This window comes from Erpetoichthys calabaricus, chromosome 10 (assembly GCF_900747795.2).
Source record: "Erpetoichthys calabaricus chromosome 10, fErpCal1.3, whole genome shotgun sequence".
In the NCBI taxonomy this organism is placed as follows: domain Eukaryota; kingdom Metazoa; phylum Chordata; class Cladistia; order Polypteriformes; family Polypteridae; genus Erpetoichthys; species Erpetoichthys calabaricus.
In genome coordinates this window covers 113,728,765-113,751,120 of record NC_041403.2, presented here as the reverse complement: position 1 = coordinate 113,751,120, position 22,356 = coordinate 113,728,765, and the positions used below count along the sequence as shown (strand labels likewise).

The 22,356-nt window shown below is 43.2% G+C and overlaps 1 protein-coding gene across 3 annotated transcripts in view; it reads right to left on the bottom strand.

The window, feature by feature from the left end:
- The window catches only part of LOC127529410 (neuritin-like), a 40,217-nt gene that overhangs the window by 14,129 nt on the left and 3,732 nt on the right, over positions 1–22,356 (bottom strand). For 2 of the 3 annotated variants that reach the window (XR_007936092.1, XM_051932852.1), the window contains exon 2: positions 10,527–10,674. Coding sequence is in view for 1 of the 3 variants with exons in the window: in XM_051932852.1 (XP_051788812.1) it covers positions 10,527–10,674 (148 nt within the window). In the remaining 2 variants the exon portion in view is untranslated. The remainder of the gene's footprint in view (positions 1–10,526; positions 10,675–22,356) is intronic. The other variant, XR_007936093.1, reaches the window with a different exon arrangement.

Genomic DNA, 22,356 nt, shown 5'->3' with positions numbered 1-22,356 from the left:
TTTGTGTCAAACTTATAATTAATGATACAATTGGCAGACCTATACCATTGAGTTTTCCCATGAATGATCAGAAGACCATTCCAAATGTTTGACTTAAGAGGCACCTTGATGGCATTCAAAGGCAGCTATCAGTGACTGAAGGTTCTTATGTTCTTGTCTTTGGACTGGCTGAGTGAGGAAGTCAGGGAGGGTGTTCATGAATATATCACATGTGACCGTCTAGGTGATGGTTTTTGATTAATTGACTATGTAACTAAAGAAATTTACTTTATAAACACATTTGGAACTTTTTGTTGCCAGTGATGCTAGCGAGAAGAAAATATATGTGCCATTGAGTTCAGCATTCTGCAGACAACTTTGTCAACTGTATGTGCCAAAATGCCATGCTATTTTCCAATTCCGTTATAACGAAAACCCCCTAATAATAAATTATTTTTTCAGCCCTGAGCACTTCATTCTAATTGAATTTGCCCTGTATATATGTATACACACACTAGTGAAACACGCTGACCTATGGTCCTTAAATAAAATGCTACAAAAGGCTAGATATAAATAACCGCAAAGTCTCCGCTCATTGTTTACAAATGTATGAACTTACACTTGATTATGAAATCTGAACACATATGTACCAAGTCCTGGGGAATTATCAATAGTTGGGTTTGTGAGACCATGCTTTAATTACAATAAACTTTTCTGCCTACTAGTAATGTATCCACCAGGTTGTTGCTACCTGATTGTTTTTCCAAGTTACACAATACCTCAGGATCTGGATGTTTCCTTCTGGATAGTTCTTTTGGGAACCAAAAATGGATCCAATATGGTATTGTTCTTAAAAGAAACACTTTGGAACCTTTACTTTTAAGAGTGTGCTTTGGTGGGTACAGAATATGGCTCTAAGCATTATAGGTAGATTTAAGCTTGCGTTTGTGATGTCCATGATCTGAAACAAAGATGAAGCATTGGAGGCAAGTTCACTTTAAGGCCTCTTTAAAATAGTAAAAAATGTTGAAGAGAGCAAAAAGGCCACAGCATAAACTCATTGCAAGGACACATGTAGTTAAAAACCTGACTACGTTCATGGTAATGACCTGCTGAAAGATAAGTCAAGGGCAAACTAAGAGTTGGACAGCTTATCTGAAGAAGAGCAGGGATTGTCTTTCAGGTTGATGGATTGTTAGTGGAGGTAAACAAGGTCCATTAGAGCCACATATAATATGGGAGCCATGAAACACTATTATAGAGCCACATCTAAAATAACCTCAACCCAAGATGTTTCCTGTCTAACCATAGGTGGTTTTTGAAGTTGCGTGTAGTATCGACTTTGACCCTCATTTATTATACTAAAGTGTAGCAGCCTAGAGAAAGGCTGTGTATATTTTGGCGTTGCCTTTCAGTGTTACACTGCCACTAGGGCGTGTTTGAAGAATAAAAATTCTATGTATAAAGTGTAATAAACAGACAAAGGGAGGTTTAAATTATTACTTTTTTTTTGGGGGGGGGGGGGGGATGCATTCAGCACATATTCAGGATAATCTGTTAACTTCAGGACTGGTTATCTGCATCTTGTGTGATAACTTTAATGTCTATGAATTGTAATTTGTTTATGAACTGTGTACTGTATACATTACATTTATTAGGTAGCATCACTGCTACAACTTGATTAAGTTCAGTGTTATTTTGATACATGTGACAATATATCTGCCTTTTGCATTGTATGATCACAGTTTGATTCATTAGATAGTGGGTGGTTTTCACAATTTGGTTTAGTGTTGCCTTGACACTCATCTATCATATTTAAGTGTTAACCGAAAGGTGTAGCATAGCACTGGCCTTTACCTTTATATTTCTCTTGGGGTAAACTGTAACATTAAAAAACATTATTAGTATTATCTATCTATTGTGTATATATATATATATATATATATATATATATATATATATTGTAACAAGGCACTATATATGTGCCCAACCCGACACAGATTCACACTGGAGGCACACGTATAAAATAAATAAACTTTTTATTTTCTTCACCTGTGGGGCACGTCTTCCCCGTAATCCCCATAGTCACAACACAGTCCCAAAAACACCAAGTACAGAACACACTTCTTCTCCTGAACCACCACTCCTCCGAGGCAACCTCGTCCTCCTCCACCCGACTCTGGCCACTGAGTGATGGTTGCTGGCCCCTTTTATAGCCCACCTGGAAGTGCTCCAGGTGCTTGACCACCTGTTTCCGGTTGCACTTCTGGGTAGGGCTGAAGACTCGTCCAGCTGGGCTCAGGGACCCATGCAGTGCATGCTGGTGGCCACCCCAGATTCCAACAGGGCTGTGGAGAACTCCATCACCCATGGAGCCCTGCGGGCAGCTGAGGCACCACCATCAGCCAGGGAGGCTGCCACCAAGCATCCCGGGGGAGGTATTGAGCAGCCCATGGTTGCTCCCCCAGGACATATGTCGAAGGGGCGTCCTGGCCATCCACCACAATATATACAGTATATATATATATATATATATATATATGTGTGTGTGGGTGTGTATGTGCGTGTGTGTGTGTACATACATAAAAAATATATCTAATGTGTATATATGTATAAAATGCTAAGGGTTGAGTCTGTCTGCCACACAGTTATTCACTAACCACTGGTGCTAGAACCTTGATTTTTGGTCGAAAGCTTATTATATGATACATGTTGGTGAAACAAAAAATGTGGCTAACAGTAACTTCTGCAAAGTTATTGTGGTTCTCATTTTTCTTAAGGCAAACTCCATAGGCAAACTGATTAAGAAGGTGACATGACGGAAAGAAAAAGAAGAACAGTGAGCTCTTCTGAATGTGATGAAAATTGCATAAACCAATTAAATGATAGGAAGAAAAGGAATGACAGCATCAAGCAGATGCAGCACAGCAACTTGCTGGTACTCAAAAACTACTGGAGCTAGATATTGATTTTGCAAGAAATGGAGTTCTGCATGTTTCCTAGTGGGTCTTGAAAAGATAATTAAAAAAAATATTTTGTATATTGATATTTCATGATGTTTTATATTTCTGTGATAGTTGGCCACGGTTTTGAGTGGATACCAGGAAGGCTCTGGCTTCCAACAATCCTGAATTAAATAAGTATGTTCAGGATATGAATTCAATGGAAGGATGTCCTATATTTTTACTAAATTCTCTTTTATTTTAACTATATTTTATTTGTTAATGTGTATAGTGCTTTGAGTTTATCCATAAACTTTGTTGAAATCTGTTTTGACATTACTCCTTAAAGAGACACTGGACCAGAAAGATCTATGCAGCAGAGCCAGGTCACTGAGAATATGAAATCTAACAACAATTTATTATGTATGCATGTATTATACACTCACAGTGCAAAGTCTGTGCTGACTGTTGAAATATTAATAATAAGAGGACTAACCAAAAAGGCATCAAGGGACAATGCTTTAAAACAATCACTAAAGGAGTCTCAGATTAATCCAAGAGGGGGCTATGATTAAATTACAGGTAGAAAGATCTTCTCCAGGGAATTATTGTGCACCTAGGAGAAAATAAAATCCTCACCAAGGCTCCAAAATGTCATTACTATGTGCCACACAGAGTGCTCTGTTTTCCTACCCTAAAGTTATACACTTATTTTTGAGCACCCCCCAGCAATGTGCCCCATTTGTTATTCCTCCCGCGTTGTTTTTAATTATCTTGGAAATATTGTCTGGGGCTTTATGCCCCTGGTAGGGCCACCCAAGGCAAACTGGTCCTAGGTGAGGGAATGAGACAAAGTACGGTTCATCAAAACCTCCATGATGAATCCAAAATTTGGACAGCGTTTTCCCTCGCCCGGACGCAGGTCACCGGGGCCCCCCTCTGGAGCCAGGCCTGGAGGTGGGGCTCGATGGCGAGCGCCTGGTGGCCGGGCTTGCACCCATGGGGCTCGGCTGGGCACAGCCCGAAGAGGCAACGTGGGTCCCCCTTCCCATGGGCTCACCACCTATGGGAGGGGCCAAGGAGGTCGGGTGCAGTGTGAGTTGGGTAGTGGCCGAAGGCGGGGACCTTGGCGGTCCGATTCTCGGCTACAGAAGCTAGCTCTTGGGACGTGGAATGTCACCTCTCTGAAGGGGAAAGAGCCTGAGCTAGTGCGCGAGGTCAAGAGGTTCCGGCTAGATATAGTCGGGCTCACCTCAACGCACAGCTTGAACTCTGGAACCAATCTCCTTGAGAGGGGCTGGACTCTCTACCACTCTGTATGTGCCCCCGGTGAGAGGCGCCGAGCGGGTGTGGGCATACTTATTGCCCCCCGACTTGGAGCCTGTACTTTGGGGTTTACCCTGGTGGATGAGAGGGTAGCCTCCCTCCGCCTTCGGGTGGGGGGACGGGTCCTAACTGCTGTTTGTGCGTATGCACCGAACAGCTGTTCGGAGTACCCACCCTTTTTGGAGTCCCTGGAGGGGGTGCTGGAGGGCACACCTTCTGGGGACTCCCTCGTACTGCTGGGAGACTTCAATGCTCACGTGGGCAATGACAGTGAGACCTGGAAGGGCGTGATTGGGAAGAATGGCCCCCCCGATCTGAACCCGAGTGGTGTTTTGTTATTGGACTTCTGTGCTCGTCACGGATTGTCCATAACGAACACCATGTTCAAGCATAGGGGTGTTCATATGTGCACTTGGCACCAGGACAACCTAGGCCTCAGTTTGATGATCGACTTTGTGGTCGCCACATGTCTTGGACACTCGGGTGAAGAGAGGGGCGGAGCTGTCAACTGATCACCACCTGGTGGTGAGTTGGCTCCGATGGTGGGGGGAGGATGCCGGTCAGGCCTGGTATGCCCAAATGTGTTGTGAGGGTCTGCTGGGAAAGTCTGGCAGAGCCCCCTGTCAGAAGCAGCTTCAATTCCCACCTCCGGCAGAACTTCGACCATGTCCCGAGGGAGGTGGGGGACATTGAGTCCGAATGGGCCATGTTCCGTGCCTCTATTGTTGAGGCGGCTGACTGGAGCTGTGGCCGTAAGGTAGTCGGTGCCTGTCGTGGCGGCAATTCCCGAACCCGTTGGTGGACACCAGCGGTGAAGGATGCCGTCAAGCTGAAGAAGGAGTCCTACCGGTCCCTTTTGTCCTGTGGGACTCTGGAGACAGCTGATAGGTACCGGCAGGCCAAGCAGAATGCGGCTTCGGTGGTTGCTGAGGCAAAAACTCGGGCATGGGAGGAGTTTGGGGAGGCCATGGAGAACGACTTTCGGACGGCTTCGAGGAGATTCTGGTCCACCGTCCGGTGTCTCAGGAGGGGGAAGCAGTGCACTGTCAACACTGTGTATGGTGGGGATGGTGCGCTGCTGACCTCGACTCGGGACGTTGTGGGTCGGTGGGGGGAGTACTTCGAAGACCTCCTCAATCCCACTAACATGCCTTCCAATGAGGAAGCAGAGCCTGGGGACTCGGAAGTGGGCTCCCCCATCTCTGGGACTGAGGTCACCGAGGTGGTCAAAAAACTCCTTGGTGGCAGGGACCCGGGGGTGGATGAGATACGCCCGGAGTTCCTCAAGGCTCTGGATGTTGTAGGGCTGTCTTGATTGACACGTCTCTACAACATCGCATGGACATCAGGGACAGTGCCTCTGGATTGGCAGACTGGGGTGGTGGTCCCCCTCTTTAAGAAGGGGGACCGGATGGTGTGTTCCAACTACAGAGGAATCACACTCCTCAGCCTCCCTGGAAAAGTCTATTCGGGGGTTCTGGAGAGGAGGGTCCGTCGGATAGTCGAACCTCGGATTCAGGAGGAACAGTGTGGTTTTCATCCTGGTTGCGGAACAGTGGACCAGCTCTACACCCTTAGCAGGGTCCTGGAGGGTGCATGGGAGTTCGCCCAACCAGTCTACATGTGTTTTGTGGACTTGGAAAAGGTGTTCAACCGTGTCCCTCGGGGAATCCTGTGGGGGGTGCTCCGAGAGTATGGGGTACCAAACCCCCTGATAAGAGCTGTTCGGTCCCTGTACGATCGGTGTCAGAGCTTGGTCCGCATTGCCGGCAGTAAGTCAAACCCGTTTCCAGTGAGAGTTGGACTCCGCCAGGGCTGCCCTTTGTCACCGATTCTGTTCATAACTTTTATGGACAGAATTTCTAGGCGCAGCCAGGGTGTTGAGGGGGTCCGGCTTGGTGGACTCAGGATTGGGTCACTGCTTTTTGCAGATGATGTTGTCCTGTTTGCTTCACCAGGCCGTGATCTTCAGCTCTCTCTGGATCGGTTCACAGCTGAGTGTGAAGCAGCTGGGATGGGAATCAGCACTTCCAAATCCGAGACCATGGTCCTCAGCCGGAAAAGGGTGGAGTGCCCTCTCAGGGTTGGGAGCGAGATCCTGCCCCAAGTGGAAGAGTTCAAGTATCTCGGGGTCTTGTTCACGAGTGAGTGAAGAATGGAGCGTGAGATCGACAGGCGGATCGGTGCAGCGTCCGCAGTGATGCAGGCACTGCATTGATCTGTCGTGGTGAAAAAGGAGCTGAGCCATAAGGCAAAGCTCTCAATTTACCAGTCGATCTATGTTCCTACCCTCACCTATGGTCATGAGCTATGGGTAGTGCCCGAAAGAACGAGATCACGAATACAAGCAGCTGAAATGAGTTTTCTCCGCAGAGTGTCTGGGCTCTCCCTTAAAGATAGGGTGAGAAGCTCAATCATCCGGGAAGGGCTCAGAGTAGAGCTGCTGCTCCTCCGCATCGAGAGGAGTCAGATGAGGTGGCTCGGGCATCTGATCAGGATGCCTCCTGGAGGCCTCCCTGGTGAGGTGTTCCGGGCACGTCCAACCGGGAGGAGGCCCCGGGGAAGATCCAGGACACGCTGGAGGGACTATGTCTCCCGGCTGGCCTGGGAACGCCTTGGGATTCCCCTGGAAGAGATAGAAGAAGTGGCCGGGGAGAGGGAAGTCTGGGCATCTCTGCTCAAGCTGCTGCCCCCACGACCCAACCTCGGTTAAGTGGAAGAGGATGGATGGATGGATGGATATGTAGACATATATCATTCACTACTGTGTCTTATGCCAGTCCGTCTTTTATGGTTCACACAAATAATATGTTGCAGTTCTGGGTCGAGGACAGGGAGCTCTCCTCCTTTAAGAACCCAATTATGTGGTGGGATCTTTTAGTCTTACTGATGAGACTTTCTCCTGCAAGGGTAGACTGCATATCTAAAAGGTAGCGTCTTATTATTATTAATGAAACTCAAGAATAGGTCACTGCATGACTGCAAAATCAAAGACTAAGAGCTGTGCTCAGGCAAAATGCCAAACTGGTTCTGTAGAGAGTGCTGTTTAAAAGCTGAGACAAATCTGTTTTCTGTGAGTGATTTTGTTATGTGCAGTCATTTTACTTTTAACTGAATGTTGATTATACAGGACCCATGTTATGACATTGCTCATTGAGTATCATTACTCATGATAGTCCAATGATAAAATGTGATTGGAGACTAACTATAAACACAGCAATGTGCCTTCTGGGACAGCAGTCAAAACCCCAAATGCCTTTTAGATCTTTTAGGAACATCTAAGAGGTAGTTCTGCTTACAGTGAATTTATAATAATATATATGTATATATATATATATATATATAGCAAATGTTTCTTCAAGGTAAAATACATTTACAATTAAAATAGGACATAACTTGTTGTCTACAGCAGGCAGGAAGAATGGCAGTAATAATGATACGGTCCAGTTAGACTTTTAATCCTTATTCTGCATTGACTTTTTATCTGTTATACTAAAGCACTGTTTAGTCTTCTGTTGCCCTAAAGACATAAAACTTTTTACATGAACCTTATTCATTTATTTGTCACCCATTATTCTTACGTTTGTATACTATCTTTCTGAAACCACTAATTCTTCTATGACCTTTACTACTTTACTGCTCACATTGTGAACCTACTTACAATATTTAAATGTTACTTGCTCTTCCATCGCCATGATGGAATGAACCCGTCTACATTGCCCCTGCTCACACACCCCTCACATCACGGACTGCAGCTGCTGATCTCAACGCTTGAGCATGTCATATTACTTGACTAGATACTGCCAGTCATGTCAAATTAAATGACTACGTAATATCTTTCCAGCAGTTTCACATTTCCAAAGTATCACAAGCTTGCCTCTTTTTCTCACAGCCAACAATATACTGCCTGGTGGATCCTGTGGCTGTGTGAAGGGGTTACAGGTACAGCAAGTTTAGTTGCAATCTCTGCCATTTATTTTATCTTTTTTTTTTCTTTTTTCCATTATTTATAAAACGCATGACTTCACACAAATGAGCCTCACTTCTGTTTGCGAGGTCCTAAACATCTGTGTTCCTTATTCCTCGCTGCTACATTACATTTTACTTCTGGATGAGTGCTTATTGGTGGTCAGCTCTCATACACACAGAGTTCACCCCTCCGACTTAAGACAAAGTCAGTCCTGTTTGACTTTGTTAGCGTGTCCTTTCAACTTTAACTATTATTCACCTTGTGAACCTAGTCATTCGATTTCTATGACTGTTTCTTCCACCTCGTATTTTTCTTACCTAATCACTAATTCCTTTTATGAACTGTATTCCTGTTCTTATAAAGCTGTTCTAGTCAACCCTCCCTCACTGTTCTTTGACTCTGTGTACGGATATTTATGTACTGATATAATGTATCTAACCTCTACTGATTGTTTTATGACTTTTACTCCTGCACACATTGTGAATTTACTTTCATAACTACTACTGATATTTCTTCCTCCCTAAAGGGCCGATACCTAACCTCTACTCATTCCTTCTTCTATCACCCTATTAATGTTGCAAGTCTGCTTATCCAACTCATACTCACTCTTTTAAGACCCTTCACTACTGTTCATTTCTATTTAACACTTACTTTCTCTTCTATGACATTTACTCCTTGTCATCATATGAGTAAACTACCTACCTAAACCATACTCATTCCCTTCTGGCATGTTACTGTTATTCAGTTGTTAAACCTGACTTCTTAACTTCTCATCTATGACTTATTACAGCTTTTAAAGTTGTCTGGCTCTCTTCTAACCATCTTTTTATTTTTCACAGTGTGAAAATAACTGAGTCGAAAAGACTGAACTACAAAACAGACTTACAGTCTTTTTTTTTACTTTCTTTCTCAACCTACTAAAACAGTCAAATAACAGTCAATATTGATTTTGTGATGTCATTGCTGCACCATGGTTTCTGCCAAGATGTTGCTGACAATGATGGCATTGGTGGACACATGGGCATGGCTATGCCATTAGCACTCAGCAGTTATTTAAGATGGTAGCATGCTACATGTGTCACCCAAGAATTTGTATATAAACAAGACAATAATCAAATATTGTGTATGATGTTAGGAAAAATACTACTTTTTGTTAGGGCTTTAAAACATTTCTTGGTTATTTTAAAAATTTGGTTGGCATTTTACTTTTGGTATTTGGTACATTAGAATTCCTAGGTTTTGACCCCAGTTCTCTTTAGTTGACTACTCATTTAATTTAAACCTTAAAGTCTCTATGTCCTTGCAAGCTGTGTTCTTAGACAATTTTTCATTTGGCTATAACTTATTCAGTTTATTACATAGAAGATCACCCGAAAAATCCCGGACCATCGAGAAGTGTGCAAACTGACGACACGAAGAATCATCTTCGCGCCGCACTGGAATCTTCCCCGCATAAATCAAAGTCATCCTGATGATCTGGATCTGCAGAATTAGATCTGGACCACCCTGTACTGACAAGAGACAACTTCCTGCTATGCTATGTGTGTAACAGTACAAGCAGGCTTGCTATTGAGAATGAATGGGGGCAGCGAGGGGCGGTTCATCACCAGCCCACCTCACAGTCACCTCCACTACAGTATGCTGCCTGCAGTGTCTGCCGCACCACCGCCTCCATTTAACACGCAGCCGTCTGAGGCACACTACAATGCTACCCCCCGCCTCCCCGTTCACCCTCAATGGCCTCTGTTCAGCCACAACAGGGTCACCACTTGCAGCATTACCAGCCGCCCACCTAGAACGAATGGGGCAGCCGTGTGTGGTGGGCGGCCAGTGAAACCGCTTACCACCAGGAGCCACCCGACGTACACTACACTGTTCTCTAAAAGTACGACCTTTGGGTAACAATGCAATGGGATAAAAAGTCACATACAAAACCCTTTTTTGAATTGCTCTTTCTCACATTTTTTGGTATTTTTTCTGGTTTGCACTGTACTTTTGACAACTATTTTTGTCACTAGTGTTGGCTTTGACGCTCATACTTTTGACCCTTTTCTCTTACTCATCTATTCCTCCTGATCATTTCTCAAATTCAGCCAGTTCACTACACTAACATTCATACGACTGTAGCAAAGGCACTGACTCCTCTGGCCCCATTCCTAGCCAAATGCTAACTCACTTGCTGACTCCTGCTGACAGTCAACATATTTACCATATTTGCACACTTGTACATTACATTCTCTCCTCTGAGTTATATTACACACCTTTTCATTAAAAGTCCCAAGTTCTTTTGTCAATATGTAGCTTCTCACCTGCATATTATCTGCAATCCGCGCTCAGCACTGTCTTCTTCCCGATACATGGCCATGCTGTCTCCAAGTTTCAACACGCAGTCTGAAAATCCTTTGTAAATGCTGCCACATTTCACCTCCGCAGAGACAGCTGCTGTGAAGAGCACTGCTGGGAAAAAGGAATAAAAACTCAGATAACAATTGACTTTATGCTTTATTGCAGGATGAAAGAATCTTGTTATGCAAAATCAAAATAAATCAAAGCCAAACACAACAGAACAGTAAGAATTATAATAACTCTTATTTTAAACATTCAACAGGGAACTCCTCAGCTCCTGGATGCTAAATACAATCTTTAAAATCCAACCTCTCCATAAACCATTATAACAGCTAACCAGGAGTTTGGAAGCTCTTGCAGAACTGGTGCAGTGCCAATTCACAATATGGCCATAAAGTCCACAAGTCCCCAGCTGTAAGTGTCCTACACTAAAACATTAGATACTTGTAATCTTAAATTAAACATTTATACATAATTTATGGTTGAACCTTAATTTAATAATCTAATTTAATAATCCCTGTGAAAACTGTATAATAAGATCATAAATCATATTTTATGAAGGTAATTGAAATGGATTATTTGCAGTACCCAAAGAAAAACTGTAAGAGCACCAAAAACAGGGTGAAACAGGCACAAACATCTATGGATGCACTGAATGATTGCTTGTAACTTAGTGAATTAAAGTGCCCACAAAACATCGACTCTAACTTGTCATGTTATTCTATACTAGCCAAGATAAGCAACTTGGCCTGCAAAGAATATTAAATCTACAGGAGCAAACAGAACATTATCATTGTTCGAAACCTATCCTGTCAGCACTGGGAATAAAAGGCAGGAACTAGAACTGCATGAGTGTGCTACTCCATCATAGAATCATTAATGCATTCAATCACCCATACTAGAACTGGCAATTAATCAAATGCACGTCTTTGGAATGTGGGTGGAAAACGGAGAGAAACTCATGGGGAGGACATACAAACCAAACACAGACAGCAACCAAGCACAACAGAAAATCCAGGATGCTAACCACTATGGCACTGTGCTGTCTCAGGAATCAATTACTGTAGCATAATGAATAAATTAGGAGAGGGGGGTCACACTGAGAAAATGCTGAAAAGCAACTAGGACATAGATTAGGAAAGGAAACCAGTTAATATAATGTATTTGGAGTTCAAATATAACAACCCTATGGAGAGGCAATAGGAAAGAAGAAATGCTGGAAAGGGGCAGCTCTAGAATTCTAGTTTAATCATGAGAGCATTATCTTAGTATTTGTTGAAGTGTATTCATTGTGACGGATGGCCGGGGCCCATGCCTGGCCGGGACGCCCCAGCACCATATATACCAGGGGGACAAGGGAGGGAAACCCAGTATCTCCCCCTGGACGCTAGATGGCAGCCTCCCTGGGTTGCAGCGGTGCCTTGGACTCCCCCAGGGCTTCATGAATGTTGGAGCTCTGTGCAGCTCTGTTGGGTTCTGCAGGCACCGCCAGGGGGTGCTGCAGCAGGAGCTGCTGGCCCCTTTTGGGCGTTGGTTTTGCCACACCCGGAAGTGCAGTCGGATGTCAGCAAACAAGCACCTGGAGCACTTCCTGGTACCCAATAAAGGGAGCCAGAGACCACCACTCAGTGGCCAGATTCAGGTGGAAGGAGGACAAAGCTTGCTGAGGAGGAGTGGTGGTGGAAGAAGAGAGTGTTTTGTAGTGGTGATTTGCTCAAGTACTGTGCTTGGGACTGTGTTGTGGCTGGAGGGATTACGGGAAAGACGTGCCCTCCAGCTAAACAAAAATAAAAGTTTATTTATTTTTATACGTGCCTCCATGTGAATCTGTGTCGGGTCGGGGGCAATATAGTGCCTTTCTTACATCATATATACTGATAATTTCACCATTAATATGCACTGTTTAAGGCACTATACCTCATCCAGCTTTCTCAGAACAGAGATTTCAGCTGTTTCTTGTAGATGTTTGACATGTTCATGTGAGGTATAATATTACAAGGGGCATTACAGCAAAGACAGATAATGAAAAGATAAGATCTTGGGTGGAATTTTTCATAAAGACGATAGGCCTTGTTTAGCCTACTTAAGTAATGTCCTTTTTTCATTAACATAAAAACTGATACAAAATGGTGTCAACATACAAAAAAAAAATATAACATTATATATATTAATATATTGTAATGAGCACAGAGAAACCATGCACGATGAGCAGTCTCTGAGTCTTTGGAGAATCAATTGTATGTATTGTTATGCTTCATAACAGAACAGGCAAATGAAATGCCTGCAAAACAACAAATACAAAGTCAGACACCAGGGACAAGTTGTAACTAACTCACTCACTTAATCAATGCATATTCTTGACAATTGCCGGCCAAACTCCACTGTGCACCTACTGACCATTGGCTAACCCTTGGTAGTCCTCTCTCTAGCACAGGAATTCTCAGGGTTCCTGACTCCTGCCTCTTCGCCTGCTTCACTGCATGCATACTCTCCTTGCACTTTCTCTATCTGTGCACTTTCTCATCAGTCTTCACACCAGTACGTCAGCTCCTCCATCCAACCCCTGTCATCCACCTGGGGGGCCTTCTCACACAAGCTCTACTGCTTACCTCCATCTGGTAATTGTGGTACTTATGTTTAAAGTAGCTAGTAACTCTTTGGGGTGACTAGCTCCTAGATAATGCTATGAATAAAACTGGATTATTTTGTGTTTCTGAAAAGCATTGATGTTTTTTTTGGCTAAGTTGCAAAAACCAAGCTTCAGAATAACAATAATTAGGGAGTACTTCTTGCAGAAGATGAAAAGGATGGAAGATGCAATAACAAATAAATGTTAAGCTCTTCATTGAGATTAAGAGCATCAAGTACAATGGAAGAAGGTGTACAGTGATCCCTCGCTATATCGCGCTTCGCCTTTCGCGGCTTCACTCTATCGCGGATTTTATATGTAAGCATATTTAAATATATATCGCGGATTTTTTGCTGGTTCGCGGATTTCTGAGGACAATGGGTCTTTTAATTTCTGGTACATGCTTCCTCAGTTGGTTTGCCCAGTTGATTTCATACAAGGGACGCTATTGGCAGATGGCTGAGAAGCTACCCGACTTACTTTTCTCTGTGTCTCTTGCGCTGACTTTCTCTGATCCTGACGTAGGGGGTGTGAGCAGGGGGGCTGTTCGCACACCTAGACTATACGGACGCTCGTCTAAAAATGCTGAAAGATTATCTTCACGTTGCTACCTTCTGTGTGCAGCTGCTTAGTGAAACGACATGCTGCACGGTGCTTCACATACTTAAAAGCTCAAAGGGCACGTATTGATTTTTCACTCTTTGTTTTTATCTGTCTCTCTCTCTCTCTCTCTCTCTCTCTCTCTCTCTCTCTCTCTCTCTCTCTCTCGCTCTCTTTGTCTGCTCCTGACGGAGGGGGTGTGAGCTGCCGCCTTCAACAGCTTTGTGCCGCGGTGCTTCGCATACTTAAGCCAAACAGCCCTATTGATTTGTTTGCTTTGCTCTCTGTTTCTGACAGCCTGTGCTCCTGACACGCACTCCTTTGAAGAGGAAGATATGTTTGCATTCTTTTAATTGTGAGACAGAACTGTCATCTCTGTCTGTCATGGAGCACAGTTTAAACTTTTGAAAAAGAGACAAATGTTTGTTTGCAGTGTTTGAATAACGTTCCTGTCTCTCTACAACCTCCTGTGTTTCTGCGCAAATCTGTGATCCAAGCATGACAATATAAAAATAACCATATAAACATATGGTTTCTACTTCGCGGATTTTCTTATTTCGCGGGTGGCTCTGGAACGCAACCCCCGCGATGGAGGAGGGATTACTGTAGTCTAAACTGTAAATTTGGAATTATTTTACATTGTAAGGTGTAATGTTAACATGGACAGTGGAAAGTGTCTACAGTAGGGGGACTGGGGGGGCTTTGGGGGGAATTTAGGATATCCCACAGAGACTACTGCAGGTCAGCACACATAATAGTATTTTGGCAATGTTATTAAGCTGATTCAAAGGTTGTTCATTTTAGTGCAACTTAAAATTGCTAAAAATCAAGATGCCATACTGGCATCAAACTCTAAAATTAGATCTTCCTCAGCATATAATGGATTTGAATAAATGTCTACCAACAAAAAACAGTAAAAGTTACAAATTACTTTTACTCATTCATGACATCCTCCGTTGTTTTCTTTCATCTTCTGAACAAAAGCGACTTGACAAGTGTTATAAAAAATAAAAATCACACCTTATTCTGTTTCATCATGACTTGACTATAGTGCAAATTTTACCTTATTTCATGTACACAGTGCAGTGACACTACCATTTACCCGGAAAACCAACAATCACTACCACTACACAACCACTTTCCTTCTCCTGTGCCAAAATCTCTCTCCATAGACTATGTATAATTTCGCTCCGTAGATGATGTGTAATTTCACAAAATACTGTAACAGTACTGACATGTTGCATCAGTTTGGAGATGAGTCACCAAAAGAATGAGTTTATAGTCTGTCAGGCAGATGATCAGCTTCAGAGCCAGCTGCAAGGGAGGCTAGAAAAATGGCAAGCCTGCCAAAGTTCATATGAATTACAACTTGGGTGGCAACTGTGAGCAGTCTTTTTAAGGACAGCGAGCTGTAACGAGTGAGAAACCTGGGCCACTCTGTGCCAGCAAGCAGTGCAGCAGCGTAGAACTACATAATATAATTGGGAGTAATGCGTAAAAGAGCCAAGTTTCCCTTCGCATACAGTTTTGTGAAACTGACACTAAATTTAATCACAATCACAAAACTCACTAAAAATAGTTTTCTATGAATTTATATAGTGTCAAATGAAAAGGCAAGAGCCAGAAAAAGGTTTGGGACAGCCTCCCGTATACTTGAAACTTGGCTGCAAATTTGAAATTTGCGATTTTGAGTCCAGAACAGAACTGACTTGGAAGAGGCAAAGATGGCGGTTTTAAAGGAAGGCTGAGGAAGTGACATCATCGGGATCAGGCGGAACTTCCCGTAACCGGTCTGCAGTGGAAAGAGAGAAAGGATTAGTACACTCCACCACCCCCTGGTCTGGTGTGGAATTACCTTCATTCAGGCCCTTTAGCTGCCACCCATGAGCACGTGGGTGACAATAGGCATTTCGAGGAGTGGAAAGGCAAAACAGAAATATTGCTCCTTAGGGTCTTAGCAATGCAAACTCTGATGAGAAGATTCTGTTAAATAATAGTCCAGTGAAGCAAAGGATTTGTTGTACAAAGTAGTTGAGAAAAAAACTACCTGTGGTCTTCCTATTCAAACTTTCTATGCAGCGCAATTATCAAGCTACCTTCAATTAGCCACAGCCCACTCCTGATGCCTGATGGAGAGTGTATTTCTGTCACCGTTATTGCTATAAGGTTGCAGCACATCACTAATATAAGACTAAAAGTACCCTGAGCCGAAGCCTAGATAGCCCCCTGGTTCTTCTATTTACGAGGTATAACAAGCAATGAGTTAAATACTTCAAAAAAACTAAATGTTTAGAAATTTAAGGATGATAAGTTTATAATTTTTGCTTGTATTGATATATAAATGTGAAAACTTTGCAAACAGTTTGGTTGGAATTTCTAAAACAGATCATTGAAATATACAATGTTACTATGTTTATTGGAACAACAACTACAGAAATCAAAGAAGTAAGAGACATCTGTTACCAACATGGCAAAACGATGGTTTTGAATGACAATGTTTAGACTAGGTGGCACGGTGGTGCAGTGGGTAGCACTGCTGCCTCGCAGTTGGGAGATCTGGGGACCTGAGTTCGCTTCCCGGGTCCTCCCTGCGTGGAGTTTGCATGTTCTCCCTGTGTTTGCGTGGGTTTCCTCCCACAGTCCAAAGACATGCAGGTTAGGTGGATTGGCGATTCTAAATTGGCCCTAGTGTGTGCTTGGTGTGTGGGTGTGTGTCCTACGGTGGGTTGGCACCCTGCCTGGGATTGGTTCCTGCCTTGTGCCCTGTTTTGGCTGGGATTGGCTCCAGCGTGACCCTGTGTTCGGATTCAGCGGGTTGGAAAATGGATGGATGGATGTTTAGACTATTGGCATGTTTATAGTTTAATCTTAAATGTAGATAAAGTGGTAATTAAAATATGTGAGTGGTTTACTAATGAACATGCAACACATTGCCAATCTTAGGCATGATGATCAGTAAATATAAACTGCTCAAAGAAATTAAAGGAACACTTTTTAATCAGAGTATAGTGAAACGTCTGGGATATTGATCTGGTCAGTTAAGTAGCAGAGGGGCTTGTTAATCAGTTTCAGCTACTTTGGTGTTAATGAAATTAACAACAGCTGCACTAGAGGGACAACAATGAAACGACCCCCAAAGCAGGACTGGTTTAACAGGTGGATGCCACTGACATTTTTACCTCCTCATCTTTTCTGACTGTTTTTTCACTAGTTTGCATTTGGCTACGGTCAGTGTCACTACTGGTAGTGTGAGGTGATACCTGGACCCTACAGAGCTTCCATAAGTAGTCCAACTTCTCCAGGATGGCACATCAATACGTGCCATTACCAGAAGGTTTACTATGTCTCCCAGAACAGACTCAAGGGCATGGAGGAGGTTCCAGGAGACAGGCAGTTACTCTAGGAGAGCTGGACAGGCCCGTAGAAGGTCTTTAACCCATCAGCAGGACTGGTATCTGCTCCTTTGGGCCAGAAGGAACAGGATGAGCACTGCCAGAGCCCTAAAAAATGACCTCCAGCAGGCCACTGGTGTGAATGTCTCTGACCAAACAATCAGAAACAGACTTCATGAAGGTGGCCTGATGTCCTCTACTGGGCCCTGTGCTCACTACCTGGCACCGTGGAGCTCGATTGGCATTTACCGTAGAACACCAGAATTAGTAGGTCCAACACTGGTGCCCTTTGCTTTTCTCATATGAGAGCAGGTTCACCCTGAGCACATGTGACAGACATGAAAAGGGTCTGGAGAAGCCATGGAGAACGTTATGCTGCCTAACATCGTTCAGCACGACTTGTTTGGTGGTGAGTCAGTGATGGTCTGGGGAGGCATATCCATGGAGGGACACACAGACCTCTACAGGCTAGACAATGGCATCTTGACTGCCATTAGGTATTAGGATGAAATTCTTGGACCCATTGTCAGACCCTATGCTGGTGCAGTGGGTCCTGAGTTCCTCTTGGTGCACAACAATGCCCAGCTTCATGTGGTCGAGAGTATGTAGGCAGTTCCTGGAGGATGAAGGAATTGATACCATTGACTGGCCCCCACGCTCGCCTGACCTAAATCCAATAGAACACCTCTGGGGCATTATGTTTCGGTCCATCCAACGCCGCCAGGTTGCACTTCAGACTGTGCAGGAGCTCAGTGATGCACTGGTACAGATCCGGGAGGAGATCCCCCAGGATACCATCTGTCGCCTCATTAGAAGCATGCCCTGACGTTGTCAGGCATGCATACAAGCACATGGGGGCCATGCAAACTACAGAGTACGATTTGGAGTTGCTGCAATTAAATTTCGGCAAAATGGACTAGCCTGCCTGTCGCACGATTTTTTCACTGTTTTTTGGGGTGTCTTTGAATTAAACCCTCTGTAGGTTGATAATTTCCATTTCCATCAAACAATGTGGCATCCTTTCATTCCTAACACATTACCTAGTCCATATCAGTATAGATATCCAGGATGATTTTCTTTCCCAATGAGATCAGAAGTGTTTGCCAGGTGTTCCTTTAATTTTTTTGAGCAGTATATTCTAGGGTGCTAGAAAATGCCATTGCTACAAACAGAAAAAAAAAACATTGTCATAGAATGGAACAGCAGAATTTTGAAATACTGTAATTGAAAGTAGAATAGAGAAAACAGTAATCATGATTTTTAAGCTCATTTACATCTTTGACACCAAAACACTAAACAATAATAACAAGTATAACTAAAATACATTCAACATAAATACAAAGTATGAAAAAGACATGCAATATGAAAATAGAAATAAGCATACAGTATATATAAAGTGTTCTTTTAGTCCATATTGGAACTTCCCTGTGTCAGCCATATTCTGACATCAATCAATCCATAAGCAATCTGAAAATATATCCATCATCTGTGAGAACTAGGGCCAGTAATAAAACAGACCTTAGTAAAAGCCATTCAAAATTATTACTATAATAAATCAAAAAGCATGCAACTGCAAAGAAGGCAGTTCTTCTAACAACAGTATGTATGCTAAGCCTTGATGTACATTACCTACCCATCACCTCCTTGTCTCCTCTGTTCCCTTCACCAGCATGTCCAATAAAATCTGCTCCAATCACCACTCCACCACTTCTTCCAACTCATTCCAGAAATCTTTTTTCTCATCCATCGATCACCCAACTTGCGGTGCATATGCACTAACAACATTCATCATCACACCTTCAATTTCCAGCTTCATAATCATCACTCTGTCTGACGCTCTTTTCACCTTCAAAACACTCTTGACATACTGTTCCTTCAAGATAACCCCTACCCCGTTTCTCCTCCCATCCATGCCATGGCAGAACAATTTGAGCCATCCTCCAATAATCTCCTTCCATCTGGTCTCTTGCATGCAAAATATATCAATCTTCCTTCTCTCCATTATATCAGTTCACTCTCTCCCTTTGCAAGTCATACTGCCAACATTCAAAGCCCTCACTTCTACTCTTTTTACCGTCCTCTTCTCCCCCTACCTCTGGACACACCTTCCCCCTCTTCTCTTCTGCTTCCTTGGCCAACAGTAGCTCTGTTGGCTATAGCAGTACTCGTAGTGGCCATTTCCAGTATGGAAATCTCTACTGTTTTCTGCATAGTGAATATGGCAAAATTTACACTGGATGCCATTCCTGACATAACCCTCCCCATTTATCTGGGCTTGTGACCGGCACAAAGAAACTCGCTGATTTGTGCATCCTCTGTGGCTGGTTTATATATAGGAGGGAAGTTCAAAACGTTTACGCACTTTTTTTTTCTCTGTTTATTAAGAGTTACAAAAACATTACACCACTTTTCTACATAGTCACCTTCCTTTGCAATGTAATTTTCCTTGCGTCGTACCAACTTTTCAATTCCCAATTACTACTCCTGCCTTCGTGAAAATACGAAAGTGCATAGACTTTTTGAATGTCCTTCATATATGTGTATGTGTGTATATATATATAATATATATATTGTGGCAGACAGCCAGGACCCATGCCCGGCTGGCCCCTTCTGCAGCCATGGGATGCACGCCATGACCCCTGGAACACTTGGTGGAAGTCCTCCTGGGTTACATCGGGGCCAGTAATATGCAACACCGGTGCTCATCCTGGTTGGGCTCTATGACCACTGCCACGGGGAGCTGCAAGGCTTTCTGAGCCCGTGTGGGCGGCAACACAGCTAAACCCGGAAGTGCAGTCTAATTTACAGTAGGTTAATTACCACCTGAAGCACTTCTAGGTGGGCTATAAAGGGAGCCTGCAGCCACTACTCAAGGCCCCAGAGTCGTGAGGAGGAGGATGAAGTTGCCCTGGAAGGAATGGAGGAAGAGAAGAGTGTGATTTGGGGTGTGATTTACTTTGGGTTATTTTTGGGACTGTGTTAGGGCCAGTGGGACACGGGGAAGACATGCCCCACGGCTGAAGAAAAAAATAAATCTTTTTGTGTTTATTGTGCACCTCTGGTGTCAGTCTGTGTCGGGTCGTCACCAATAAAGCGCCTATATCACAATTATATATATATCTATACTGTATATATATATATATATATATATATATATATATATATATATATATATATATGGCATTCGTAGTCTGAATCACAATCTGATTGTATAATAATAATACATTTTATTTATATAGCGCCTTTCCCATGCTCAAGGCACTTACAGAATATAATAAAGAACGGCAGGGTATACAGTATATAGCATTGTACAAACCAGATAAATAAGTAAAGAAGATTACGAAAGTGAGTTCAGAAAAAAAGAAAACAGACAACATCATTGGTGGTCTATCACACACACACAAACAGGTTACATGAGCATCTTGACATAGAGGTAAACTGAGAGAAGGGTAATAAAGTCAAGTAGAGCTAAAAGCCTTCCTGAACAGATGAGTTTTGAGTTATTTTTTAAAAGAATTCATGGAGTCAGCTGACCTGATTAATTTCGGTAGGTCATTCCAGAGTCTGGAGTCTGGATCCCCCTCTCGGGAATCGAACCTAGGCCGTCAGCGCTAAAAGGCAAAGCCCCAAATGTTGCACCACGGTGTGTAGTTCGTTCATTTGACCGCATGTAGATCGGGGTAATTACATTCATGTCATTCATAGTCTGAATCACAATCTGATTGTATGGGTGGTTACCTATCAGGTAACGCTTGTGGTTGGTCAGCAAGTCGGCTAACATCCGCCACGGTGCCCTCTTTCAATTGCGAGAAGCAGATCATAGAATGGTTGAAAATAGTTTTACTGTAACCACCCATACAATCAGATTGTGATTCAGACTACGAATGCCATGAATGTAATTACCCCAATGTATATGCTGTCAAATGAATGAACCACAAGCCGTGGCGCAACGTTAGGGGCTTCGCCTCTAGCGCCGAGGTTCGATTCCCGAGAGGGGGTGCAGTGAATGTGTTTTCCTGATGAGCCCAGAGTTAGGGTAAAACACGTGTCATGTACTCTTTGCATTATTTGACAGTAAAACTATTTTCAACCATATATATGTGTATTTATGTATATTTATATATACTGTATATAAATATATACATAAAGAGCTGGGCACTTTCCAGTTTTAAGAAAATATGATTAATCTCAGATGCCTTTCTAATTAGAAGTAAGACATAAAAAAGAACATGAAAATTAGTATAGTTTGTTGTAATGTATTTTAGAAACGAATGCAAAAAAGCACGAGTATGCCCTGGGGATCTGGATGAGCTGCCAGATACAGCAGAAGGGAACGGAGATCTGTCAGTCTGACGACTTTCCATTGGAGGTTATACATCTTTTGCCTGATAAAATAAATCATAGCGTTATCTGTGGCTCAGCTGTTGGGAGAAACACACTGGGGGTTAATCATGGATGTTTTACAGCTGTCGTTACCAGTAGAGTGCGACCCCCGCAGTCTTGTGGAGGCGAGCCACGGTAGCGCTCCTACCAGGAGGCGTACGTTCGCAATCACCCATTCGCTACTCCTTCACTTTCCACATCAAAGTTTCTTCGTCTTTCACCACAGCTGGAACCCAAGAAGCATATCTATGTAACTCAAAACAGCTCATCAATGCCCCTTAGATTCAAGGACGAAAATGGGCGCAGAACACAAAACAGACGTTTTAAATGAAATATACGAGGTTCTAATATCAAAATAGGTTTCAGAACACGGGGAGGCCTGTGTATTTTAGCAGTAGTCGCCACTATATGGTTTGGAAAACAAAATAGAATATGACAGGAAATTATTAAATTCCAATCGCAAAAAAGCAATTAGCGTGCAGACATCAGCTAATCATTTTTGCTCTATCAAGTGCAAAAGAAATGCAGGTTGGGTTTACCAGCGACTTTCAATTGAGTGTGTCCGATGGTGAGCTGCCACCACTTATTGGAACCCGATGTCATCAAGGTAATCTCGTGACATTAAACTTTACTGAAAATTTGGGAAACATGACTCGTCGTAAAACTAAGGAAGCGATATTTTATTACCGACAACAGATTTTTTTCTCTGACGAAGTTCAAAACTCGTTCAGTCGACTCACGAGCACAGCACTCAGTGTGTGAACATTCACCAGAATTTTGATCACAGTC